Source organism: Hippocampus guttulatus, chromosome 13 (genome assembly GCF_054856545.1).
Source record: "Hippocampus guttulatus isolate MCC_2025c chromosome 13, RoL_Hgut_1.0, whole genome shotgun sequence".
NCBI lineage: Eukaryota > Metazoa > Chordata > Actinopteri > Syngnathiformes > Syngnathidae > Hippocampus > Hippocampus guttulatus.
In genome coordinates, this window is record NC_141273.1 from 9,248,620 (window position 1) to 9,260,288 (window position 11,669).

The 11,669-nt window shown below is 42.9% G+C and overlaps 2 protein-coding genes across 3 annotated transcripts; both read right to left on the reverse strand.

Moving 5' to 3' along the window:
- Window positions 1-47: 47 nt before the first annotated feature.
- LOC147196214 (jun dimerization protein 2-like) lies at window positions 48-7,067 on the reverse strand. Its single transcript, XM_086128058.1, has 4 exons — window positions 6,936-7,067; window positions 4,387-4,604; window positions 3,337-3,441; window positions 48-825 (listed from the first exon to the last, which is right to left on the reverse strand). Exons 1-4 carry the CDS (start codon window positions 7,048-7,050, stop codon window positions 637-639), a joined length of 627 nt encoding a protein of 208 aa, XP_085984184.1. The 5' UTR covers window positions 7,051-7,067; the 3' UTR covers window positions 48-636.
- A 797-nt stretch (window positions 7,068-7,864) lies between these two features.
- fosaa (Fos proto-oncogene, AP-1 transcription factor subunit a) lies at window positions 7,865-10,683 on the reverse strand. 2 transcript variants are annotated; one of them, XM_086128166.1, is made up of 5 exons: window positions 10,401-10,513; window positions 10,248-10,263; window positions 9,585-9,800; window positions 9,213-9,320; window positions 7,865-9,130 (listed from the first exon to the last, which is right to left on the reverse strand). In XM_086128166.1, the coding sequence occupies exons 1-5, from the start codon at window positions 10,406-10,408 to the stop codon at window positions 8,456-8,458; spliced, it is 1,023 nt and encodes a 340-aa protein (XP_085984292.1). In that variant the 5' UTR covers window positions 10,409-10,513; the 3' UTR covers window positions 7,865-8,455. The 2 variants fall into 2 exon arrangements, with proteins under 2 accessions (XP_085984292.1, XP_085984291.1); XM_086128165.1 differs by lacking the exon at window positions 10,248-10,263 and having other exon boundaries at window positions 10,401-10,683.
- Between the last annotated feature and the right edge of the window lie 986 nt (window positions 10,684-11,669).

Sequence of the window (11,669 nt, forward strand, 5' to 3'; positions counted from 1 at the left end):
AACAACCATTAAAAAAAAAAAAAAAAAAAGTATTTCTTGAAACGATACAAATTGCATTTCACTTCATTATCATAAAAAAGTACAAAATTATACATACAAAATGTTGGTAACAGCCATAGTCTATATACGATACAATGTCAACAGTACATATTTAATATGTAAAATACATGAATAAATGACGCCTGCGTCAAAATATGGGCGAGAGATTACAGACAAGACAAGCTACTAAATGTATTTAGTACATTGAACTGGAGATAAAGGGGAAGTAAACTCAAACGTTTTCTTTGACAATATGTCCTATGCGCCCCCACTAGTCTAAACATTGCCTCCTGATTAATATCGTGTTTGTAGAATATGAATTAACCAGCAAAATTCACCAGTTTTTAATCCTTCTCAGGGGGTGACCATTTTGTCACTTGCTGCCGACCAAAAATAACACCACAGATGCTCAGGGCTCGGGTAACAAAGTAACAAAGGAGAGAGTTTAAACAATAGTTTGTTTTAAGTGCCACACTCGTGACTAATTCACATCTTGTGGCGCAACATTCTGTCGGTTCAGCTGCTTCTCCCCCATCTTACGGCTTATAGCCAAGTGCTGGTCGTTGTCTCGTGTTACTGCAGAACATCAGTGCGACTTCACTCGGTCTCCAGCTGCTGCTGCAGCAGCGGGTTGACCTCGCTCTCGGGCGTCTGGACGCTGTCCGTCCGGACGATGCAGGTGGGGCGATGGCGGTTAAGCATGTGGATCAGCTGCTGGCGTTCAATTTTCAGCTCCTCGATTTGGGCTTTCAGGCCCGAGTTTAACATCGCTAATCTTTCCGACTCCTGTGGGAGAAGGAAGGCAGGAAGTTAAGGGTCAGAGTGGCAGGTCATGAGGAGACCAAAACGGAGTGACTGGTGAACTTGAATAATGATTTCAGCCTATTTTTCTGGCAAAAATGTGTGAAGTGATAATCATAAAGATGTTACATGGGGTAAATTGCTTCCAAATGAGTCATTTGCATATCAACAGGACACTGAAAAAATACCGGTACTAGAATGTTACAAGCGAGGCAGCAAAGGTGTGAAGCTCCACCGATTTCCCTGCATGCCTATGGGCAGAGAATGCATCACCCGGATGGTTGGAAACCGAATGACATTTCCTAGTCTCGCTGATGTTAGTAAGAAACAATTAATAAAAATAGTTAGACAAGGCATAGGAGTTAGTTTAGCTACGACATATTTTGTTTCAATTGCCCATTGGTCACCACATAACCCCCTTGTGCGATGCTTTTTATGTTTGCCCACAAGAAGCAACTATTATTTCACCCATTTCATAAAAGGTGTGGACAAAGCTAATAAAGTTATTAATCTCGATCGTCCTGCACTCCAATTCTTCGAACAGATTCCTTCAAAGTCATCTGGGGAATATTGAACACAATGGTCTGAGCAGATAGGGTATATTTTAAATTTATGACCGGCACACCCAACTGTGTCGGTCCCTTCCGCACAGGAGCACGTTTCTCAGATCAGTGCAAGGAAAGTGCTGTTCAATTGATATTTTATTTTTTAAAGTGATTGTACCAATAATTTACTTCTTGTAGGGTCACTCAAAAGAATACTATCAAAATTCGCTATTCGTTCAAGGTCTTCCTGAATAAAATAATGCTTGAAACACACGTGGGCATCAATCTTCTCCCAGTATGGCTGTTCACCGCCCTTTATGACCCCTCAGCCCCGGCCCATTTGTTTACATCGGAAAAATAAGTAAACCAGCGGCAAGATCGCCTTCCAAATATGTAGAACAATTTTTATGAGGAAATTCTGCTGATATAAAGCATAGGAAAGAAACGCGCATGCGTGTACTGTTGCATGGCGTGCTTCACGCAGGCTGGGCTGAAAGATGGGGACTGTCGAGCCCATTGGCCAGGCTCTGTTTGTATACAGCAGTGGCCGTACGGATAACAGAACTGTACCGGAGAATCAGCTCTGCTCTCAGTCTCTCATTATCGCAGTAATATAAAATGATATTTGTAGAGGATAAAGAATATAGGCATCTGAATATTGTTATGTTATATGCGGCGGCACCCTTTGTGATCAGTGTCCAGTTCAGTGTCCCGTTATCTAAAAGGTTAACAATACCGCTGAACGGGTGTTAATTTTTAGCCCGTGTGCCTGGAGAGTTTCCCATTGCGTGTTAGCATTAAGGTAGCGGATGTTATATGGTTGTTTTATATAAGATAAGATAAGATAAGATAAGAAAACCTTTATTAGTCTCGCAATGGAGAAATTCCCAATTCACAGCAGCAAAGTTATGAAAGGAAGAAGTAGAACAACAAAATATAGGAGCTGCTGGAAAGGCAGCCACTCTCGCGGCGCCATTTTGAAGTCAAAATAACAAAAAGAACACAACACAACACATAGGACACAGACAGTCGTGCAATCTTCAGCACTTTTCTGCATACACTTTGTCTGAAGCAGTTATAGATGAAAGAGGAGAGGATCAAAGTGTCCTTTCACCAGTGGATCAGAGACGTCATGCTGAAAATGTGCACACGTCTGCTCCAAGCTAAGTTTTGAAAGCAAACACGAAGCTGTAGCGTCCATTGACGAAAAGAGATTAGTTCACTTCTCCTATCCCACGTAATCCGCTTCAAACTCCAAGCCGCGACTCCCAGTTCCAACGCTCCTTTCTTCTCATCGTCGGCTCCTCAAGCCTTACATCCATCCAACCGCAGACCGTTCAACAGCACCGATCCCCCCCGCTAAACAAAGCGGGGCTGTGAAAAATGCTGCCCATTACAGGCGCAAGACACAAGCGCCACGGGACTGTCCAGCAACGACAGTCAAATGGCGCCGACATTCCTCCCAGTCAAAAACAGTGCTGGTATACCCATGCTGCCGAGAAGGCGCAACCACCAAGCACAGTCTCCTCCTTGATGAATGTCGTGGCCAAAAAATGCTGAAAAAAGTCCACATCAGGTCCACACGACGTAACAACAAACACAAAGTGACAAAACAAACACAAAAACAACAAAAAAAGCAAGGCTCATGAGAGCACTTGCTGACGGCTGCCTACTCGGGCGCCATCTTGACTTATACACGAGCGGGAATTCTCTGTTTTATGTTTAGTTTGACAGTAACGTTCATCTGAGAGTGTATCTACAACATCGACTCAATTTATTTAAACAGGAACCTTTTTGTCATCATTTTCAGTTTAAATGAACTGGAGTCAATCAATTTTCGCCACCCAGAAATACACTGGTGCCTATTGGTGCAAACGTTATGAAAAGGGATCCAAGGAGCAAGCTGAGGATAAGGACGGAAGACTGAATAAAAATAAAAAAAAGATGCCACCTTTTGTAGATAATCCGTCCTCTCTTTCTTCTTGTTTCGACATCGTGCTGCAGCCACCTTGTTTTTCTCTCGCCTTCGTTTCCTTCTATCGTCCTCGTCATCCCTCTAAAAGGAGAAAGGGTATGCACAAATGTTGGGGACAACCATTTTCCTTCTGTAAGTGCACATTGGAATAACATTACGCTTCAAAAGCTTTGCAATATACAGTCCCTTTTAAGCTCAAAGTTCCTGAATCTACTGTTATTAGTATTATAAAGGGTACAAAGTAATAGTCCTTCGAAGGTTTTGTGCATTAGAATACAAAATCAGTCTCGATGTGTCCTGAACAGGTAATTTTTTTTTTTCAATAAACCTCCTGAAATAAATTAACTCCACCCATCCATTATCCAAACCCTTACATCCTTACAGGTGCGCTGGAGCCTATCCCAGCCGTCTTTGAGCAGTAGACGGTGTACACCCTGAACTGGTTGAAAGCCAATGGCAGGGCACACATAGACGAACAATGCGCTCAAACTCACACCCAGGAGCAATTTGGAGTGTTTCATTACCCTGCAATGCATGTTTTTGGAACGTGGGAGGAAACCAGAGTACCCGGAGAAAACCCACGCAGGCACAAGGAAAACATGCAAACTCCACTCAGGAAGGCTGAAGCCCGGAATCGAACCCTGGACCTCTGCACTGTGTGCCGGACGTGCTAACCAGTTGATCACCGTGACGCAAATAATTTAAGCACTTAAACAACCTACTACTGAAATGCACACACACATGCTAACCAGTAGAAACTCTCCTAGGTAATTAAATTCAAAGAAACAACAAATCATCAGAAACGTCAAATCATCTGGTGTGCATCTCTCAAAAGACGCTTCAATATGTATATTGGGGTGCGATATGATTCAAGGAGGCAATGATTTGAAACCGGAACGATTCGATTCAATTCGTCAAATCAAAACTGATTCTTCGATTTAATACGTTTTTTGTTCCACCCCGACTTGCAGCATTGTGTAAAAAGTGTTCGGTGTTAAGTGTTATTCTCTCGTGGACACACAGTACCTCTGTTTTGATGACAAGAGGCCTCTTTCCCAGGCCGCCGATGAAGTGCAGGGGCGACAGCATCGCCTTGAACTCATGGAGCTCACCAAACTTGAACGTGTCGGTCAGCGTGGTGGCCGAAATGCCAGCCAGAGGGCCCAGACTGGGCAGGGAACCTGCTGTCACCGAAGGATCCGGAATTTGTCCTGGCATGTTATCACACTCGGCCGTGGCCACAGCTAGGGAGGCGCACAATGGCAGACATACTCAGAGGTTGCCTCATTCCATAACATTGCATCAAATTGGTCTTATGAATTAGCACTCTGTTTCTTCGAATATGTTGTTATTTATTTAGCTTTTTTTTTTTCCTGGAACAAATGCAATTTACCAATTCCAAGAAGTTATGTCAATTGCTCGACAAATGACCAAGCAGATGTCAACAAATTCCTTATGCTTGACTCCAAGGAGAACTAAAGATAGCTTCTACCAAGAAATGTTTATTGATTATCTTTCTGGACTTCATGTCAGGGGAGCAGAACATGGCAGTCCAAATTATTCTGCTGTGTCCTTTTGTAACAGGGTGTTGTTTTGTAAAAAACATAGCCATCTTATGCTGCATATATGCAGTTGCATATATGCTTATATCTATATCTAATATTTATATTGCATTCTATACTGTGTATGGTTCTTTTCTGAAACATTTACTTGTGCATGCAACACTTTGTTTTTTCTTTTCTACCCCCCTCCGCTCCAAATTCTGCTGCTGTAGACTGCAAATTTCCCCAGTTTGGGACAAATAAAGGTTATCTTATCTTCTCTTGTTTTGTAACATGTAAAGAAATGAATAAAATACAAGCGATGACACTTGCAGTAGTGTGTTTGCGCAAAGCAGATCATGTTGCACCATTTCCCAACAGAGTGTTTTCTGCAGAAAGCGGATATTTCTATATATCCATAGACAATGGGAAAGGTAAGTATGAGCACAATAAAGTGGCAAAGGCACAGGAAATTCCAAGACCACGTGATGCCCCCAAGAAAGAGCATCTAAGGTCACCGGCTCGGAAATACAAAGTAGGTAACCTTAGCATGACAAAAAAAGCAGAGAAATAGCTTGTTATCTACGTACATTTTTTTTGTAACTTGAAAGTTTTAGTTCTGTAGCCTTTACATTTTCGGCAAATTACTTTCTTAAAAAGAAACTACAATTCTGGGTTAGGGTTATTTCACCTGTGACCCTGATAAAGACAAGCATTACTTCTGCTCAAAACTATCCATGCAAATTTTCATAATAGATGTGCGGGCAGAAGTAAGTATAAAGCCTTCATTGGTTTCAGTCTGTATATACATCATACTAAAAGAGGAGAATTAACAGAAACCAAAGGACTATGCAAACTACCATTTTTACACTTTTGTTTTTAAATTGTTGTATGTAAATGTATTCTACTGAAAAAAAAAACAGCACAAGGTGATTTTTAGGGTTTCCAACCCGTAACGTATTAGAAGGGAAGAAGTGTAGCTGCCTCACTCTGTAGCCACACATCCGGTCTGTAAACAAGCATCTAAGCTTCTGTACTTCGAGTACACTTGAGTACAGAATGTGATTACTTCTACCACCTCTGCCAAGTAGCAGAGATGGAATCAAGTCACACATGTGTAAGTCTTAATTCTCAAGTCGTAATCTTCAAACCTCAAGCAAGACCCAAGTCAATTTGCCCAAATAAGATCGAATGTATGTATGTATAACAACTCTTCAGATAAATCACTCCAATTCAACACATATCACAATAATTACCATGTGGTTGAATATCTGACAACCAAAACTTGTTTTACACAACTTCAACTTGCCCCCCAAAAATATACTGTAGTATGACTCTTCAACTCAACTCAATAAGCAAGTTCCTTTTTACCAGTTGCCGCGTGTAATGTGCTAATATAATTTATCTTTAAACTGAACATAGAAAATGAAGAGAAGGCTCAGTCTGTTAAGTCATCATGTCTCAGGTCATCAAAAGTGCGACTCGAGTCAACTCGAGTCCAAGCCACAATGACTCAACACTCCATCTCTGCTAAGACACAACAAACCCGGCAAGCAAATGTAGTTGTAGTCTTACTTGAGTTTACACTGACGTTATTGTAGTGTAATCACTTGAATAGGCTGTCATGGGAGGTGATACTCTCACGTGGGCCGAAAGTGGACCACCGACTGCCTGGAGCCAAGTGCTTATTAGACTAGTTGAAAGCGGAAGTTTTCTTTTTCTTTCTTTTTTAGCCCTTGAATGCGGTCTTCGTGATTTTACGCAACGCTGTTTTTTCGTAAGAGGACAGCAGCACCGATCAAATGTTGCAAAGTCAACCCTGTACGTTAAAAAAAAAATCAGTGCAAGGGTCCAACACGAAAGGTATGTTTGGGTGTAAAAATACACGAGATGTTCGTGGGGCGATGAACCACCGCTCGATATTTGAAATGACGAGAATAATAATGGCAGCCTACAACAGAGGTTCAACCCGAAAGCGAGCTGAGAGAGCACTTTTTTTTTAAACAAACTAGTCCTTCCACCATGTTCACTAACCTGACTTGGAGCCCAGTTGGATCAAATGTCCTTTCTTCTGGTCGGCCGTGGGTCGAGTGTAGATTTTATAAAGTGGAAACCGTTGCATCAGCCCGACTCTAAACGTGATCCCCATCTGGGGAGGATTCGGGAATGCGGAAATGAGGAGGCCAATGTCAGCAACAGGGATGTAAAAAAAATCTCACACTCCTCCAATCAACCACCGTGGAGCCTACACCACAGTACTCAACGATGGGAAATATTGCGTTATTGTACCTATTATTTAAGTATAGTGTGTACTTGTGTTTGTTTCTGCCAAGTTCGTTTGTCCACTGACTCGTTATATCTTTCAGCATATCTTTAAAAAAACGGGTATTGCATATAATTGACAGTAAACATAATTTTTTTTTTACTCTTGTAGTTGTAGTGTAATGTCAATTTCAGAGTCTACTTTTAAGGCAAAAAAAAGTTTTTTTTCCAGACAAATATCTGTACTTTTGCTGAGGTGTATTGTGATTACTTTTGCAAGTGTGAAATCAAGAAGACAGAAATCATGTAAAGACAACTTGGAGGGTGCACATAGCTACCCAAATATCAGACTTTCATCTCATTCCTGTGCAAATGTAGTTTTTTTTCATTCACCCATTCATTGAATTCCTATATCTCTTGGTCGCAGTGAGCTCGAGCATACAATCACTGACTTTAGACGAAAGGTGGACTACCCCCTGGACTGGCTGCCAGTCAGTCGCAGGGCACATACAGTACAAAGACAAACAACCATTTACTCTCACATTCACATCCCCCCGAGTGGGACCGAACCTATGCTGCCTGCACTGAAATCAACTGAAAATACATAATGAAGTGCAGGTGAATTTTTATATACATTATGGTATAGTGCAAGCCACATATTCTTTTTAGCATTGCTCATCACAAATTATAACACAATAACATGCAACTCAGAGTCAATTTATTTGTATTATTATTCAGCAGCATAGATAAGCACTCAATGCTCAATCTCTTCATCCTTTAACAAAATCTGACAGGTAGAAAAATAAATCATAAGTTACATCTTGATAGATATATATTATAGTATATAGGACTGGATGTTTTCATGGAAAACTTTCTCAACAATGAGGTCAAAACCACAGTTGATGACATTGAGGTAAGCATGGATGAATGTGTGTGATTACGGCATCAATAGCGATCGGGACACCAAAACACGAAACCATACAGACAAGTTAAATTCCACATTACATCCTAGATCTAAACAGATCATATACTGTACTGAGAGATATGCTGTACAGTATATTTAGTTTGGAAAATTATCTGGAAACTTCTCCGCATGCATTTCAATGGAGAGCTCGCTCGTGTCAAAGTGAACGGCATGCTACGTCATTACACAGTTGGCTATGTGTCTTTCTTGAATGTAGTCATCCTCAAACTATTCCTGCTTACACACAGTGGCTTGTGCAAGTTGCTCACTTCTTGTATCTGAATTCCGAAACCTGCAAGAGAGAGAGAGAGAAACAAATAGCACACCTTTACAAGGCCAGCAATGTTGGGGAGTTGAGATGATCGACAGATTCGGCTTTTCCTCCTCCCCCTCCTCCTTTATGGCTGTCGAGTCCCTCTGTGAGCAAGTCCAGCTCAGGACTGGAGAAGGTGAACACCGACAGGTAGCTGCTGCAGGTTGGGGTGGAGGTCACCACAGGAGTAGTGAGGGGCTCCAGGTCGCTGGAGACAGACTTGTACAGGGTCTCCCAGTCTGAGACCCCAAGGGAGCCGCTCAGATCGATGTCCGGAACAGACCGGGCCGTCTCAGTGGGCGGCTTGTCCTCCAAAGTGGGCAGCATAGCGTCCAGGAGCCCCCCTTTGATGTCCAGAGAGGGCTCCAGATCGCAGATGTTGATTTCGGCGCTGGCGCACAACAGGATGTTGGAGTTCCCCGAGATGGCTGTGGACGGATCGCTGGGGATGTCCATGTCTTGGAGCGAAGGAGCTTCCTGAATGTCGTCGTCTGGGAGCTGATCCTCCTCCGGACTTGGCGGAATTTCTGGGGATCCGGCAGACTCAAGGAACACACACTCCATGCCCTCGGACATTTGGCACGCCGGTTTATGCGTGGCCAGGATGAATTCCAGGCGCTCTTTCTCTTTGAGGAGGTTGGCAATTTCTGTCTCCAAGGATGCATTTTCTTCCTCTAGCTTATCCGTCTCCTTTTCGGGATACAGAGCAACCACGTTCACACATGAGTGGGTCCGAATGACAGCTGAGCAAACGCATCCCTTGTTTACTTACAGCTTGCAGCGTATCCGTCAGTTCCCTCCGTCGGTTGCGACACTTGGCAGCAGCCATTTTATTCCTCTCCCTCCTGATCCTCTTCTTCTCCTCCTCTTCCGGAGAGAGCTGGCACAAAGAACAATTGAGTGAGAACCTCCAAGAATCCGGCCCATCTCATCCTCAGATGTCTGCTATACATCTCACTGCCAATTAATGCAGCCTCTAGAGAACGGCAACATGTTTCGTGGCCATGCGTCTAAAAATAGGCCATTGTTGCAGACTTGCTGTGACCTGAATATAAATGCAGTGTCGATAAGGAAGGGCACGCACAATGCCGTGCACGAGTTATTCACTGTAAATGTGCATTGCATGCTGTGAGTTACCCGATACCTGCTCTGCTTTTGCCTTCCTCGCTGCATTCTTTCCCTTATTCCTGCTCTCTCTGATGGGTGTTGCCTTGCGAGAGCTCTGCGGCTGATTGGCTCGCTCGCAACCCGGAGACGGGGAGACAGATGTAATGATTGTAGGCTGGACCATCCATTGGAAATCAGGGCTGGAGGAGATTGCAGTGACGGTCGGAATAAACGCAGTGTCTTGGCAGACGTCCTGAGGTGGAAAAATAAATTGAAATATTCACTAATGAGATTTTTTAAAAATGCCTTTTACATGCTTACATGGATCTGACAGTGTAAATTGAAAGAAATGGAAATATGGACACGATTTCTGAGGAGATGTCTTGAGTGGGAAAATAAATAGAAATAATCAATCATGAAATATATTGATCCATTTGGGATAGACGCTTGCATGCATCCGACTGCATAATGTGGACTACCGTTCCTTGACATGTAGCCAAACAGAAATAGCCCTCTCCCCCGATCAATATATGACTTTATCACTGCTAATGACGTCAGCGCTGACGCAGGGATGCTGTGGAGTCTCCTGAATGGATTTATATTTCTCAATGAACCTCTGCATCGACACGCTCACATCTGGCCCACAGCTTGGGAGCACGCACCAAAATAAAAAGACGAAAGAAAGAAAATCACGACTCACAGTTTCCCACGCACCGCTAAGGTCACAGAAGAAAATAACAAATATTAAAATGTGTCTAAAATGAAATAATCCAATTTAGAATTTGTGCCACAAGTTAAAACGGCGAATAGAAACGGTCTGTGTGTTGAATGCTCGATCAAGACCCATTCATACCTTTGCATTGCTCCCCAAGGAAGAGGAGGATGAAGAGGAGGCAGGCGAGTTCGCCTCCTCGGCCGTCTCCTGGCACCTTGTCCCGGCGGGAGAGTCCGCCCGGCAGGTGGGCGACACCGCTTCCAACTCAGGCGTCATCTCTTTACGAAGCATCACGAAGAGACACAAAAAGAATCGACTTATATATTTTTTTAAATAGAAGAAGAAAAGGCTTACAGGGAGCCTGCCGAGATTCAGTCGTCCAGGTATAAAGTCTACCTGGTAACTGGACGAGCTGGATGGAAGCCCCTCCTTTAGAGCCCTGCTACAATTTTATGAATGAACCGGGACTGTACCATTGTCAGGGGTGCGGGGGGTTCTGACTGAGAACAAACAAAGGCTCCCATGTTTTTGTCGTTGGAGCTTTGCCTTAAATTCTTCATCATACGTCTGCAATTGATGATTTTGCCTATTCTAGATGTCAGCCAAATGCCATCTTTGTCATACGTGTGTGTGTGTATGTGTTATTAATACACACGTGACCATATATTTCCTCAGCTGTGTCATTGGGTGCGTTTGTTCATTCAATTCCCACCTTTATCAGCCTTCATTTTTATTTATACGACACGATTTAAAAAAAAATCACATCGTTTGACAGTCAACTGGCCGTGTGTTATTTTGTTATGAATGAAAAATACTCGTACGTGAGACGTCATAATATTTGTTCTGAGGTGAGGATAAAAACGTGAGGGCGAAGGAGTCACGTGACTGGAGGACAGGAGGAGACGAGCATCCTCCTCCTCCACAAGGACAGAGACTGATGAATTCTTTCTCGGTAGAATTTGGCAGACATTTAATGGATTTTGGACGTGTGAGTGGTGACACATGTTGTATGTGTGGCCAGGAAATAAACAAGGTCAGTGTTTGTAAGTAACAACAGACCAGTTTAGCGTGGGCTACTGAGCCATACTGTTGGGGTCTATATTGTGTAGGTACCCAAAATGGACTATTTCAAACTAGATCAGCCTACTTGTTGTAGCATGATTAATATACACAGTATTGATTACACCATAACGTTTCCAGACATTCTCAGGTAAATAAAAATGATAAGGAGGTTATTCATTTCAAAATATGGATAATACATTGCAGGGGCGTCACGAGAATTTTTTTTCTGTGAGATTGCACATCTCACTAAAGAGTGGCCTTAAGTGTGCATATGTGTGCTCATGTCCATTTGCATGCTCCGAACCGCCTCTGTAACTGAGAAGTCATTGTTTATCATAACATTCA